We start from the raw sequence: 16,278 nt of genomic DNA, 5'->3' as shown, positions 1-16,278 counted from the left end.
AATCTTGCTAGCTATGTCCTTTGCCATACAGAAGCTCTGCAGTTTCGTGCAATCCCATTTGTCCAACCTTTCTTAAAGGATAGTTTTAAAATACTAAACGTGGAGTTACCCTATGATCCAGCACTACCACTCTTGGGCATTTATCTGCAGGTCAGGTTACAGCAAAGGCACCCGTATGCCCATATTTACTACAGCACGGCTCACAATAGCCAATCATGGAAACAGCCCAGATGCCCCACAACAGATGAATAGATATAAGAATATTATATTATTCATATAATATATAATATATAATATATACTACAGATGATATATGCTATGTAGTATATAAAATAAATAATGAATATATATAGTATATGTTATATAATATATATCTTATATGTAATATATAATATATCCTGTATAGTATAAATGTAATGAAGTATATATTATAAATAATATAAAATATGTAGCATATATTTATATAATATAATGTATGTAATATAGTTAAGTATATAATGTTTTATACTATCTTTTATACTATACTTTTATATTATACTATATTTTATATAGTATAATATATAGTATGTACTATATAGTATATGAAAAATCATGCTTGCACCAATCACAGCAGTCACTCATGCAAATGAAAGTGTAATTTCTTACTTATATGAGGGATTGTGCCATGATTATGTCTTCATTCGCATGGTTGATTGCTCTGTTTGGTGCAAGCATGATTTCTCATTTACATGATGGCTGGGACATTCTTTGCAAACAGAATCCTTCATTCTGTGATTGGTAGATAAAGCCAACTTGCCACACCCCCTTTCTGGCCATATAAGCAGGCTGTTTGGCTTTCTTTGTGAACCAGCCTGGAGTCACTTATAGTGAGTGCCCTTTGTGATCTTTTCTTGCTGACTTTTGATCTTTTTCCAAGCTGGAAACCCAGAAAGAGGCTAGTAGGAGAAACAGAACAGTAGTAGTGGCTTGAGGGAACAGCTGTGCAAAGGTGGCAATGGCCGGAATCTCAGTGATGGCAGCAGCAGTAACGAGAGAGTCATGTAGAGCTCCAGAGAGTGGCTGGAAGCAGAGACAACAGAGACAGAGGGTTGAGAAGAGATGAACACAAGAAACCATAAACCTTGCTAGTGCAAGAATTGCAGAGAGCTGCCAAACTTTACTTGTCAAAACCCTTAAGCTCTAGGCTGAGGGCTATAGCACTTGTCACAGGAGACTAAAGGGTCTTACTACTCAAGATTTATATAGCAAGTGTGGCCTGCTGCTACTGGCTGGACCCATTGCTGCCAGAAGCCAATAATCACAAAAGCTGTCAAGTGCTGGGGATGTTGGTGATTCAACCCAGTGCAAAGGCTTCCAAGCTGAGTAACTGGAGCCCTAAGCTCAGGCTTCTTCTAAAGCCCAGGCAATAGGCCTCTAGCTTTCCGGGTTTGAAGCTGTGAGCCACTAGGCCTTGGCACTCAGGAACCAGGATTGTCAGCATGGAAGAGTTTCTCCTTACCCATGCTTCCTAGCCAGGTAGAGCAAGAGGACCTCAGCCAGCTGATTGACACCCCCCTACACACACCATGCTTGAATCTCCATGCAGTAGGAGGGGCTGCAGTACCCAGCATATGCCAGCTTCCTTCTACCCCCTGACAGAAGTCACCCCTGGCCATAGAGAAGGCTGAGAGGGATGGAGCAACCTCCTGGTTGTGGTGGTGACTTCCTTCCTCACCAGTCACGTGGGTCCGGCTTCTGGTCCCAGGAGCCTCAAGTTACACAGCTCAGGGTGCCTGCCTGACTGTAGTGAGCGTGGAGCCAGCATGTGCTCAGGGGGACACATACTGAAAGCTCTCCTCTTCCTTTTGGGTAAGTGAAGGGTATTATTGGCTTGATACTAACTGGGCTAAGGGAGTGTCTTAGAAAAGTTTGTGAACAGGAAAATGGGGACCATCAGCATATGGAGATCCATTCTTAATAAAGGAATATGTTCCTTTGACAGATGGCTTTTTGGTCTTTGACCCTACATTGAACAATGGTCTTTCTCTCTCTTTCTCTCTCTCTTCTATATATGTATATGTGTATGTATATATACAATATATATACAAGTATATATAATATATACATATATACTAGATATACTATATATACAGACACACACATATATATCACACATACACACACACACGTGTGTGTGTGTGTGTGTGTGTGTGTGTGTGCTGATCCAGAGGCTTGACCTCAGGGCCTGGACACTGTTGTTGAGCTTTTTTCTTTTTAAGTATATATTTTTTTTATTGTAAAGATACTGTACAAAGGGGTTATAGTTACATGAGTAAGGAAATGAGTACACTTCCTATTGAGCATTGTTACCCCCTCCTTTGTTTTCCCCCTACCATCCCTCCCCTTCCCACCTTCCTAACTTCTCCCTCCCCTCCAATCCCCAAAACTGTAAATTTATTTTCAACAAAGTCTTGTACATCTCATTGTTACAATGGGTCAACCTGTATCCTTATTTCAGCATTTTGTTATTTCCCTTCCCTTCCTCAAATTAGGAAAAAAAAATATATACTAGATGCATGGTGCTGGAATCAAATCCAGTGAAAACATGGATTATACCATGGGGGAAGAACATACAAATGAAACAAAAAATCACCCAATACATTATAAGTACATTAAAAACAACAGCAACAAAGATAAAATCTAATATGGTCATATGTACATAGGTTTTTACCCTTCAGCTTATCCTAGACATATACTAGTTATTGCAAATAAGGGAAACCATGGGACCTATGTTTCTTTGGGCCTGGCTTACTTCAACTAATATGATTTTTTTTTCCAAGTCTTTCCATTTCCTAACAAATGGGGCGCTGTCATTTTTCCTGATGGAGGCATAGAATTCCTCTGTGTGTGTGTGTGTGTGTGTGTGTGTGTGTGTGTGTGTGTGTGTGTATATATATACATACATAATATATATATATATCTTAGCTATGGAGAATAATGCTGCGATAAACATAGTTGTGCTGGTAGCTTTAGTGTGGCCTTGTTTGTGATCATTTGGGTAAATGCCCAAAAGTGGGATTCCTGGGTCATAGGGGAGCTCTATGTGAAGTCTTTTGAGGAACCTCCATACTACTTTCCAAAGTGGTTGAACAAGTTTACACTCCCACCAACAATGCAGTAAGGTTCCCTTCTGTCCACATCCCCTCCAGCATCTGTTGTTATTAGAGTTCTTGATTATAGCCATTCTAAATGGAGTAAGGTGGAATCTCAATGTTTTGATTTGCATTTCTTCTTTTTTTTTGAAGAGTTATTTTATTTTATTTCCCACATATTTTTTTATTGTAAAGATACTATACAGAGGGTTACAGTTACATGAGTGAGGTAATGAGTACACTTCCTCTTGAACATTGTTACCCCCTCCATTGTTTTCCCCCTACCATCCCCTCCCTCCCTCCCTTCCCCGAGGTTCTTTTTTTTTTTTGTGATTAAGTAATTACATAATTTCCGGAATTTCACAGTATGGTGGAATAATGATGCTCATTTAAAGTCACAAGTTCATTCTAACTTTCCTGGAGCAAATTGTCTATCACAGTCTGTAACATATAATGGTGTTCACATGTTATATACCATGTGATCAGCAGCATGGGGATATTTAGTAGTGGTTCAACCAGATGATTGGGAGTTCTTTGTTTCTTAAGTCCTGTTAGTTTTGTCATCACCTAACATTTTGGATTTAGCAGCCACTTATCAGGGAGACCATGTACCGTTTGTCTCTTCGTTCTTGGCTTACCTCGCTCAACATGATTCCTTCTAGCTCCATCCATTTCCCTGCAAATGCCATTATTTTGTCATTTCTAATGGCTGCACAATATTCCATTGTGTATAGATACCACAATTTTTGGATCCATTCATCTGTAGTGGGGCATCTGGGTTGTTTCCATATCCTAGCTATTGTGAACAGTGCCGCAATAAACATGGAGGTGCACGTGTCCTTGTACATTGGTTCCTGTTGTTCAGGGTAGATGCCTAGAAGTGGTATGACTGGGTCGTAAGGGAGGTCAATCTTTAGCTTTCTAAGGACCCTCCAGACTGCTTTCCAAAGTGGTTGTATAAGTGTATGAGTCAAGCAGAAAAGGTCAGATAATGTGATGTTAGGAAAATGAACCCTTAAATATGTATTTTAATGTTTTCGTTTCTTTCATGGATATGTTTCTAATGCATTTATAAGATTATTTCTTTGTTGCTTTGTATGTCCCTCCCCCACAGTGTAACCCCCGCTTTCACTATATTTGATGTCAGTATAACATGTGGAGGAGATGGGGGCAAACAAGTCGTTTAAGGATTCAGGTGGACCTGTTGCAACAATGAGAAGTACAAAATGTCATGTCAAAACCAGCTTTACAATGTCGGTGGGGGGGGAGGGGGGTATAACTGGGTGGGGGGAGGGGGGAGGCTGGGAAGGGAGGTGAAGGGTAAACAAAGGAGGAGGCTGCAATGCTTGGTAAGAAATGTATGCATTATCCTGCCCATGTAATTGTAGCCCCTCTGTACAGTATGTTCTCAAATAAAATAAAATAATATAAAAAAAAGTGTACATTCCCACCAGCAGTGTAATAGGGTTCCTCTTTCTCCACATCCCCTCCAGCATTTGTCGTTGGCTGATTTGTGGATGTGGGACATTCTGACTGGGGTAAGGTGGTAGGTATCTCAGGGTTGTCTTTATTTGCATTCCCTTCACCACCAGGGATGATGAACATTTCCTTATGTGTTTCTTTGCCTTTTTTATTTCTTCATTTGAGAAGTCCCTCTTTAGTTCCCTTGCCCATTTAGTAATTGGTTTGTTAGGTTTGGGAGGGATTAGTTTCTTGAGTTCCCTGTATATACAGAATGTTAACCCCTTGTCTGATATATTGCTGGTAAATATTTTTTCCCAATTAGTTGGTTGTCTTTCTAGCTTAGTTGTGATAGATTTAGCTGTGCAGAAGCCTTTTATTTTAAGGTAGTCCCATTTGTCGAGTCTCTCTCCAACTTGTTGTGACCCTGGGACTCTGTTCAGGAAGTTCCTTCCTGTGCCTATTAGTTCAAGTGTCTCTCCTACTCTGTCCTGCAGTAGTTTCAGAGATTCAGGTTTAATGTTAAGGTCTTTAATCCATTTTGACTTGATGTTGGTGCATGGTGATAGGCTGGGGTCCACTTTTAGTTTTCTGCATGTGGCCGCCCAGTTTTCCCAGCACCAGCGGTTGAAGAGGCTATGTTTCTTCCATTGTATGTCTTTGGCTCCTTTGTCGAATATCAGCTGGCTGTAGGCCTGTGGATTTATTTCTGGATCTTCTATTCTGTTCCATTGGTCTTCGGGTCTGTTTTTGTGCCAGTACCATGCTGTCTTTGTTATTATAGCTCTGTAGTAGAGTTTGAAGTTCGGCATGGATAGCCCTCCCATATTGTCTTTATCCCCTAGAATTGTTTTGGCTATTCTAGGTCTTTTGTTGTTTTTTTGGACTGTTTTCTGTATTTCAGTGATGTACGTCATTGGGATTTTAATAGGAATTGCATTGAATTTGTATATTAGTTTTGGAAGTATTACCATCTTTACTATATTAAGTCGGCCTATCCAGGAGCATGGGAGGTCTTTCCATTTCCTAGTGTCTTCTGCAATTTCTTTCTTTAACTTTTTATAGTTCTCATTAAGTAGTTCTTTTACATCTTTGGTTAGGTTAATTCCTAAATATTTTATTTTTGGGGAGGTTATTGTGAATGGGGTTGCTCCCTTTATTTCCCTCTCGTCTTGTACATTGTCAGTGTACAGGAAGGCAACTGATTTTTGTGGGTTTATTTTGTATCCTGCTATTTTGCCGAAGTGATTTATGATTTCTAAGAGTTTGGGGATGGAGTTTTTGGGATCATGAAGGTATAGTATCATGTCGTCTGATTTGCATTTCTTTTATGGCTATAGAAGTTGAGCCTTTCTTCGTGTGTCTAGTGTCCATTCTTATTTCATCTTCAGAGAAGTCTCTCATTAAGTCTTTATTAATTGGGTGGTTGTTTCTTTGAGGATTTGTTGTTGGAGGATTTAATTTTTTGAGTTTTAAGTATATTTTAGATATGAGGCCCTTATCTGTTGTATGGCTAGTGAAGATCTTCTCCCAATCCATAGGCTTTCTATTCATCTTGCTTTGCTGAGCTTTTTTTTTTTTTTCTCAAGGCTAGCTTTCTACTATGTGAGCCCCAGCTCTACTTCTGCCTTTTTGCTAGTTTATTTTAGATATGTGTCTCACAGACTTTCCTATTTAGGCTGACTTTCAATCATGAGCCTCAGATCTCAACCATCTGAGCATATAGTATTGCAGACAACAATACTCCTTGGTTTGAACTTCTAAGAGCAACTAAGTGAAGGGAAGATAGGAGAGGTCATGTGATCAGGCTTGAGACCTAGAAAATCATTTCCCATTGTCGTTCCATTGTTGACAAACTAACATAAATTTCTAGAATACTCTGGATGTCAGTTTCTCAAGTGATGACATGGGAAGCAATAATGTTTATTTTATAGGATTATGAGAGAACTAAGTTGAATCTAACGAACTAGAATCAAGAGGCTTACATAAAAATAGAAGGTGTAAGTAGAGCAATACTGCTATTCATTACCCAGATATATTCTTTAAATCACCTTTAATGCTGTGTACTGAAAGAAGGAAAGAGGAAAAGAGGTTGAAACAAATAGCAAAGTAGGACCAGGTAGAAAGAGAAAGTTATAAATATCTTAGAGTGCTAGCCTTGAGCAAAAAAGCTCAAGGGACAACATGCAGGCCTTGGTATCAAACCCCTGGACCAGCACAAAAGACAAGCAGACAGAGAAAGAAATCTAGAGAGAAGAGGCAGGTGGAGATTTATGCAAATTAGAGAGAGTCAGGCATGGAGAAAGACTGCTGCTTTGCATTGTTTCCTTAAACACGGTTATTTCTTTAAAAGGACAGCAGGTCTGTTCAGGCCCTTCATTAGGCTGCTCAGGGCAGCACTCAAAGGCCAGAGCCTATTTTGGGGTAGACTCCCCTGTATGGACAGCAGATCTGTCTCCTGAACAACAGCACAAATGATTCCCCAAAATGGGGTCCTAAGTGAGCCCAAGCCAAGCAGGGAGAGCAGTGACCAACACCAAGCCCGGCAGGCACTGACCAACTTTACCACACAGTCATGGGTCCCTGACTGTCATGATGATGATGGCATGGCAAGGACCACTGAACAACCATTATGGAGGTGCAGGGAAGCTGAAGTCAAAGTCTGCCTGCCCAGGAAAGTGGCAAAAGATAAGACAGTTCTTCCTCCATCCCCACCCCATGAAAAAAGGAAGTCAAATTTAAGAAATCCCACTGAAAAAGTGTGCAAATTATACAAGCAGGCAATTCCTTGAAGAATTATAATAAGCTATTTTTAAAAATGTTCAAACTGCCAGGCACTGGAGGCTCACACCTGTGATCCTAGCTACTCAGGAGGCTGAGATTTAAGGACTGCAGTTCAAAGTCAGCCTGGGCAGGAAGTTTGCGAGACTCTCGTCTCCAATAAACTACTGTAAAAGTTGGAAGTGGAGCTGTGGTTTAAGTGGTAGAGTGCTAGCCTTGAGCAAAAGACGCTCAGGGACAGCACCCAGGCCCAGAGTTCAAGCCCCAGGACTAGCACAAAAAAAGGAAGGAAGGGGGCTGGGAAGGTGGCTCAGTGGTAGAGTGCTTGCCTTGCATGCATGAGGTCCTAGGTTCGATTCCTCAGCACCACATAAGCAGAAAAAGTTGGAAGTGACACTGTGGTTCAAGTGATAAAGGGTTAGCCTTGAGCTGAAGAGCTGAGGGACAGAGCCCAGGCCCAGAGTTCAGGCCCCACGATTGTCAAAAAACAGAAAAGAAAAAAGGAAGGAAAAAATACATAAGGAAAGCAAGCAAGGAAGGAAGAGAGAGAGAGAGAGAGAGAGAGAGAGAGAGAGAGAGAGAGAGAGAGAGAGAGAGAGAGAGAGAGGAAAAAAGAGAGGAAAGATGGAAAGAAGGAAGGAAGGAAGAAAGAAAGGAAGGAAGGAAGGAAGAAATTAGATAACTCTAATTTTTTAAAGTCTTGCTTTCAACAGGCTAGAATATTATTTTTTAATCTACAGAAATGTATTAGAAATAAGAATATATATGATAAAATTCCAGTACAGAGAAACTAAAAGGAAAGGGTACTAATAATCTTTTACTGTATGTCTTTCCAGTCATTTCTTGGGTAGGTAGCAAACATGTAAAATCCAACTGCACCTACATAACCCTAGTTCTATAACTGTCGTGTTGTCACCATTGCTTTATTTCAGTCCATAGAAGTCATGACTTTCATTTAAACCTAACAACTATGGAAAGAGACATTAGAGGTTTACCATTTTAGCCAGATTCCTACTGATAGCCACTTGTTTCTATATTTCACTATGGCTTCGGCAGTGCTGAATAGCTTCTTTTTTTTTCCTTTTTTGGTCGGTCATGGGGCTTGAACTCTGGGCCTGGACGCTGTCCCTCAGCTCTTCAGCTCAAGGCTAGTGCTCTACCACTTGAGCCATAGCACCATGTCCGGCTTTTCTGCTTATGTGGTGCTAAGGAATCGCACCCAGGGCCTCATGCATGCAAGGCAAGCACTGTATCACTGAGCTATCTTTCCAGCCCCTGAATAGCTTCTTATAAAATATATTTGGAAGCTCTGACCCTATTATTTCATTAGGATAAGTTCTTTCATGTGGTATTTTTGGGAAAAGGTGTTGACTAGCTTGCTTGTGTGTGTGTGTGTGTGTGTGTGTGTGTGTGTGTGTGTGTGTGTGTGTGTGTGTGCACATGTGTGCACGTGCCTGGCTTACCTCACTTAACATGATGTGCTATAGTCCATCCATTTCCCTGCAAATGACATAATATTGTTCTTTCTAATGGATGAGCAGAATTCCATTGTGCATAAGTATCACATTTTCTTGATCCACTCATCTATTGTAGAACATCTGGACTGTTTCCATAACTTGAACATTGTGAATAGTGCAGCAATGGACATGATGTGTAAGGGTCTTTACTGTGTCCTGACTTGTAATATGCTAAGTACTGCCAGTCCTGAGGCTTGAAATCAGGGATTGGGCTCTGTCTCTGAGCTTTTTTTTTTCTCCCATCCTATGCTTGAACTCAGGGCCTGGGCACTGTCCCTGAGCTCTTTTGCTCAAAGCTAATACTCTACCATTTTGAGCCATAGCTCCACTTCTGGTTTTCTGGTAGTTAATTGGAGATAAGAGTCTCATGGACTCCTGCCCAAGCTGGATTTGAACTATGATCCTCAGATCTCAGCCTCCTGAGCAGGAAGGATTACAAATGTGAGCCACTGGTGCCCAGCAGCATGCACTTCTTAAGAATAGAAATCTTCAGAAATGGCGATGGAAGTGGAGGAGCATCTGAAGTGAAGTAAGCTGGGACCAGAAAGACAAAACCACTGCATGTTCTCACTCTCTGGTGGGAACCAAACAGGTCAGTCTCATGGGAAGAGAGAACAGGGCAGTGGTCACCGGAGGCTGAGAAGAGGGAGGGGCCTGAGAGCAACAGAGGGAAGGTGGAGACATAGTAGTTTTAATGGGAGGGATTCCGGTAGCACAGTGGGATAACTGTAGTCTCTGACAGCTTATGCTTTATTTCTAGAAGAGTCCCAAGCTTTCCAGCACATAGAAATGGCAACTGAGGAGATGGAGTTGGTTATCCTAGTTCGATCATTAAACATTAGGAATATATATCAAATTATTGTGCCATACCCTCTAAGTAAGTGAAAATACTGTGTTGATAAAAAGTTTAAAAAAGGTGGGGGGTGGGCTTGGAATGTAGCTTAAGTGGTAGAGTGCTAGCCTTGAGCAAAAGAAGCTCAGGGACAGTGCCCAGGCCCTGAGTTCAAGCCCCAGGACTGGCAAAAACAAAGCTTAACAAAAGGACTAAAAATAATTTTTATGTAATTTTTATTATCTTTAAGTAGTTGTACAGGTGGCTTTCAATTCAATGCGTCAGTTTAAAAGCACAGTGCATCTTGATCAGTGTCGCCCCTGTCTCCGAACCCCACCCATCCCCTCAAGTTTCCTGGCTCCATTTTCATGTGTGCACATTGAATATTAGGACTTCATGAATGTTCGCCCACCCTTCCCTGCTCCATTTGTCTGCTCCCCCTGCTTGACTTCTTCCACAGCCTTTCTCATAACGATAGGTTTTGAAGCACATGGCTTCCTGTCTCCCTGTTTCTTCAAGTCCTCATTTTAGGGTTTGCCTGATTTCCCTAAATGACTAATGCAGGTTACCCACAGGCTACAGAAGGCTGCCACACTTCTCAGCACTACTCATCTGGAGGCTGCATGATGAGGAAATGCTGAAGTACTCTTCATACTATGACTTAAAAACAAAACAAAACAAAACTATTCAGGCACCAGTGGTCATACCTGCCACCCTAGCTACTCAGAAGGATGAGATCTGAGGGTCATGGTTCAAAGCCAGTGTGGGCAGGAAAGTCTGTAAGACTAAAAAGCTGGAAGTAGAGCTGTGGTTCAAGTGGTACAGTGCTAGCTTTGAATAAAGAAGCTCAGGAATAGCACCTATGCCTTGAGTTCAAGCCCAGTACTGGCACAGATAAATAAAGTTTAAAAAACCACAAAAATTCTTAAAGGAAGTTTTGGATTACAGTCATCACAATTCTTAATAACTAGTTTGTTCTCTAAATACCAACTGATCCATAGTTTTTAAGTTTTGCTACAATGCCAGTGTAAGAAGAGCTATTGAAAATATATGATAACTTTTCTACGCATTTTATTGTAGGCCTTTATTGTAGGCATCTTTATTCCAGGAAAAAAAAAAAGCTGTCATAGAAAATATTCCTGAGGGCTGGGTGCCGGGTGGCTCACGCCTGTAATCCTAGCTACTCAGGAAGCTGAGATCTGAGGATCATGGTTCAAAGCTATCCTGGGAAGGAAAGACTGTGAGACTCTTATCTCCAATACACCACTAGAAAACTAGAACTGGTGCTGTGGCTCAAGCGTAGAGCACTCACACTCACCTTGAGCTGAAGAGCTGAGGGACAGCACCCAGGCCCAGAGTTCAAGCCCCATGACCAACAAAAAACCAAACAAAACAAAAAAGAAAATATCCCTGTGGACTCTAATTCCAACCGAAATATCAGTCATCTGTCTTCCTTTTAATGCTGTTGGAAGACTTCCACTGAAATCTATGTATTATTGTAATCAAGAGAATAAAAGAAATACAATATCACTTTAATTATGTTCCAGTACCTAAAACATCCTTCACGGAAAGAGCCAGCGTTATTGAAGAGAGAGAGGTTTTTCTCTTTTCTTTTTTTTTCCCCCACTGTCTTAATTTATAATGAAAAGATGGCAGAGGCTGGGGTAAGGAGAATTAAATTCGTTTTTATCTTACAAGTCAAAGTCATCACTTTATTCCTTGGCTCTTAGTCCCTGAGATCTTTGTAAAAATCTTTCCTGACAGCTTTTCCCCTGTTCCAGTTTTCTGCCAAGACAATGGTTTAGAATTGTGTGGTGTGTGGATTTGTTACTGAGGAAAAAAATTCTTGGTGCATTTGTTGCCATCATACATCATCTCAAATGACACAAAAGAAAATGGTGGCGTCTCATGCCTAGTCATCAGAAGGGAAGGGAGGGGCCCTGGACCCCAAGGAGACTAGATGTGTTTCATCAAAGAGCAAGAATTTCTGTCTGTGATTTTTGTCCTTTCTCTAATTGCATTGCTTGCTATTTGATTTCAATTGTCAGATGTTGTTCTTGATAACTTCTATATGACTCCTTTATCAAATCTGTAACCTGCAAATCTTAGTTCTAATTTGTTTTTTCATTATCTTAACAAGACTTTCATGGAACAAAAATATTTCTTTCTTTCTTTGATTATTTGCTACTACTGGAGGTTGAACTCAGGGCCTCGTGCTCTTGCTTATTTGTTGTTATTGTTGTTGTTTTGTGATTTGGCGGGTATTTTTGCTAACAGATGATACTTGCCACTGGAGGCGTACCTCTGGTTCTGGAGTTTTGGTTATTTAGAGTCTTATGGATTAGTCTTTCTGGGCTGGCTCTGAATCTCATTTCTCAGATCTCAGCTTCCTGAGTAGCTAAAATTGGAGGTATGAGCCACCAGCACTATCTTGAAAAAAAGTGTTTAATTTTAATGAAGGCTAATTTATTGATTTTTTTTAGTGGGCCTTGCTTTTGGTATCAGGTCTGAAAATTTTTACCAAGTCTACGTCCCCAAGATTTTCTCCTAAATTTTATATAGTTTTGTGCTGTGCAGCTAAATGTTTGATCTGTTTTGAGGTTGTTTCTGCATTAGTTACAAGTTTTAGGTCAAGCAACTTTTCTTTGTCAGATGGTTAGTCAAATGTTCCACAATATCAATTGATTAAACTCTATGAATCTGACTGTACTTCCTAATCCAAGATCAGTTGATGCTATGTGTGAGATTGATGCTCCTTGCTTATTGTACTATCTCCATTCCTGTAGGCGTAGAAAGCCTCAAGATCACATAATGGTCCTCCTATTCATTCCTTCTACCCCCCAAAGTTTTTTTTGTGCCAGTTCTGGGGCTTGAACTTAGGGTCTTGTGGCTTTCTTGCCTGTGGCAGGCATGTTACGATTGGAGTCACACCTCCAGCCTAGCTTTTTGCTGGTGAATTAGAAATCAAGTCTTGAAGACTTTTCTCTCCAGAATGGCTTGGAACCACAATCCTCCAAGTCTTAACCTTCCTTAATCCTAGCAAAGATTACAAGACATGAGCCACCAATGCCTAGCTTCAAAATATTTCCAGTAATTCTGATTCCTTTACTTCTCCATGTAAATCTGGGAATCACCTTTTGAGTATCTACAAAATAAAAATTCTTTCTAGGTTTTCTGATAGAAGTAAATAAAGGTATAGATAGATCTGGTACTAGTTGCAGCCTTGGACACATTGTACTTTTTGTGAACTCTGTGTCTCCTTTTATTACTGAGCTTTTCATTTTTTTTCTCTTCAGTGTTGTGCTGTTTTGAATCTATGAAACATATGTATGTTCTATTAGACTAGACTCATGCCTGCCTATTTTTAATAATTGTAAATTGTATTGTGCTTATGTTTTTCCTTCTGGGTGCACTTGTTAGTATATAGAAGTATACGTGGTTTGTATATGCTGCTCATATGGCCCACCCCAGTGCTGACTTTACTATTCTCAGAATCATGTTTTAAGTCCTTTCAGATAATCCAGATTTTCTTCTTATTGTGTGCAAATGAGTCACAGTTTTTATTTGGCTTTTTGTTTGTTTGTTTGGGGTTTTGGTGCTGGTACTGGGTCTTAATCTCAGGATCTTGAGCTCTTGTTTGGCTATTTTCACTCACAGCTGGTGCTCTGCCACTTGAACCACACTTCCACTTTCAGTTTTTGCTGGTTTAGTGGAAATAATAGTCTTTCAGATTTATCTGTCCTGGGATGGCTTCAATCTGTGATCCTCAGATCTCAGCCTTTTGAGTAGAGTAGTTAGGTTGATAAGTGTGAGCCACTAGTGCCTGGAAAGTTTTCTCTTTCATTGCTCAGGAATACAGCTGCTGTTTCCTTGCCTTGTTTTGTGGGCTGCAAGAACTTCAGTGCTAGAGGACCTGATGGCAGATATTTTGGCCCATTGTGGTCATAGCAGGAACGTATCTTGTTTCTCACCATTAATTAGTGTTCGCTACAGGTATTTTCATAGATGGTCATTGTCAAGGTGAGGCAATTTCCTTTGATTCATAGTTTCTGAGAGGTTTTATTTATAAATTTTTATCATGAATGAGCATGTTATCTTGACTGTGTGTTTCCTGCATCACTTATATAACATGTGACTATTATTATGACATTGACTGACTTCCAAATATTGAACCAGCTTTGTATTCTGGAAACTCCATTCATTAATATGATATTCAACTACTTTTATATATTGTTAAATCCTCTTGCAGATATTTCATTAAGGGAGGGTGCATCTATATTCATCAAGTATACTGTCTTGGTTGGGGGATTCTTTTGCATCACTTTTATTTGGATTGAAAATTGGGATAATGCTAGTTTCAAAAATGGATGACAAAGATTTTGTCATTTAGCAAACTTTACATTTTCGGGCAAGGATTGTGTAGAACTCTATTAAGTCTTTTTCAAACTCTTGCTACAATTCTTCCATGAAACAATCTGCATACAGATTTCTTTTGAGTAGTTTATAAATTATAAAACCAACTTCCTCATGAAATCATAGGGCTACTTAAACTCTTTTATATTGGGTCCATTTTGTAGTTTGTACTTTTTGAGAAATTATTACAGTTCTTCTAAACTGGCAAATTTTGGAGCATAAAGTTGTTCATAGTATTCCATTATTATTGTTATGCTGGTTATTGTTATTATTATTTTGGTGTCTGTAGGTTTAGAAAAATATATTTTGTATGTGCTGGCCTTGGGGCTTGAACTCAGGTTCTATGCACTATTCCTGAGATTTTGGGCTCAAGGTTCCACTTTGAGCCACAGCACCATTTCTAGTGTTTTGATAGTTAATTGGATATAAAAGCCTCCTAGCAAACTTTTTTGCCTGGGTTGGCTGTGAATCACAGTCCTCAGATCTCAGCTTCTTGAGTAGCTAGTATTACAGGTGTGAACCACTGACACCTGCCCACAATATTCTTTTATTTCTCATATTGGTAAATGGTGTCTTCCTTTGTTAGTCTTGCCAGAAGTGTTTCAACTTAACTTTCCAAATGACCAAGTCTTTGTTACTCTAATTTTTTAACCATTATTTTTCTATTCTGTTTTATTATTTTCTGTTCCTGCCCTTATTATTTACTTTAATCTGCTTGGTCTGGGTTTATTTGACTTTTTTCTAGTTTCTTTAAGTGGCATCTTGGACTATGGGCTTAAGTCCTTTCCAATGTAAGCATTTAGTGCTTCAAATTTTCCTCTCAGGACTGCTTTAGTTATGACCTACATACTTGATGTGTGTTATTTTCATTCAGCTAATGAATGTTTTATTTCCTTGGGAATTCTTTTAATCCATGGATTATTTAGAAGTATTGCTAGTTTCCAAATTTGAAAATATCCTTTTTATTATCGATTTGTTGTTGATTCCATTGTGATCAGAGAATGAAATTTGTATGGCTTAACTCATTTTAAATTTATTGAGGTTTTTGGCCCATTGAGCAGTTTTTGTTGTTTTTGCTTCTATAGGTGCTCGGAAGAATATGTACCATGCTAATGTTGTGTGAACTGCTTTGTAAATGTGGCTAATTTTTCTATATCATTGATGGTTTCCTATCTACCTGTTCTATCAGTTGTCGAGGGGAAGGTGTTGAAATCTCCAACTGTAATTGTATGACAGAGGTTCAGGTCTTTATTTGGCTTTATTGATGAATGGAGAGGGGCTGTGGCCACAACTTTTTCTATGCTGGTTAGTCATAGCAAACTGGCTAATAATCTTGTCCTCTAGGCTGCCCCTTACTTTGTCAAGAGCTGGCTTCTCTTGGCAATTATCTTTCTATGCTTCTTGGAGTCTTAGGATGCTAGTCTTCTTCACTACCCAGTCCGGGACTTAGGATGCAAAAAGAAACCCAAGGAGCCAGATTCCGGTTGCTCACACATGTAAATCCTAGCTATCCATAAGGCTGAGATGTGAGAATTGCAGTTTGAAGCCAGCTCGGGCACCAAAGTTCATGAAAGTCTTATCTCAAATTCACCACTAAAATGCCATAAGCGGAGCTATGGCTCAAGTGGTAGCATGCTAGCCTTGAGAAATAAAAAGTGAGGGCTCAGGGCCCTGAGTTCAAGCCCTAGTACCAGCACAAAAAGAAAAGAAAAGAAAGGGAAAGAAAACAAGAGAAAAGAAACCCATAGAAATCCAATTTTCTGTTATTAATGGTGTCCCTCAATCCCTCGCCTGTCTGTCTGTTCTCCTCCATTCAGGTTCTGCTTATACTTGTTTTTAAATATAGTACCTATCACTTCTTGGCTTTTGGCTAAGATAAAGTGTAAGTGGAGTGTCTAGAGGTTTTAGCTATATTTAGTGGGGAGAGGAGAGAAAAGTAAGCATATTCCATCTCCCTAGCAATGAGTTTCGAAGCCCATTTGCAGAGTAGATGATTTGGAGTTTTTTCTTTAGAGAACAGGGCTGAATTACCCAACATGCCTCAGACACACATCCCTGATCCTGGAGGCTCCTGAAGGAAAAGGGATGTCCTGTAAGGGAAAGGAAGGAGGGCCCGTCTTGGCAGCATGCCACCAGGGATGCC

The 16,278-nt window shown here is 40.0% G+C and overlaps 1 protein-coding gene across 2 annotated transcripts in view; it reads left to right on the top strand.

Annotated features, from left to right (window-relative positions):
* Positions 1-1,746: 1,746 nt before the first annotated feature.
* Positions 1,747-16,278, top strand: part of Tmem273 (transmembrane protein 273) — a 37,163-nt gene continuing 22,631 nt past the window's right edge. For both annotated transcript variants that reach the window (XM_070020799.1, XM_070020797.1), the window contains exon 1: positions 1,747-1,848. In XM_070020799.1, the coding sequence (XP_069876900.1) occupies positions 1,803-1,848 (46 nt within the window). In that variant the 5' untranslated portion in view covers positions 1,747-1,802. The remainder of the gene's footprint in view (positions 1,849-16,278) is intronic.

The sequence above is a fragment of the Dipodomys merriami genome, unplaced genomic scaffold (assembly GCF_024711535.1).
Source record: "Dipodomys merriami isolate MVZ:Mamm:240054 unplaced genomic scaffold, mDipMer1.0.p SCAF_14, whole genome shotgun sequence".
Classification (NCBI taxonomy): domain Eukaryota; kingdom Metazoa; phylum Chordata; class Mammalia; order Rodentia; family Heteromyidae; genus Dipodomys; species Dipodomys merriami.
This window is presented reverse-complemented; position numbering and strand designations above follow the sequence as displayed.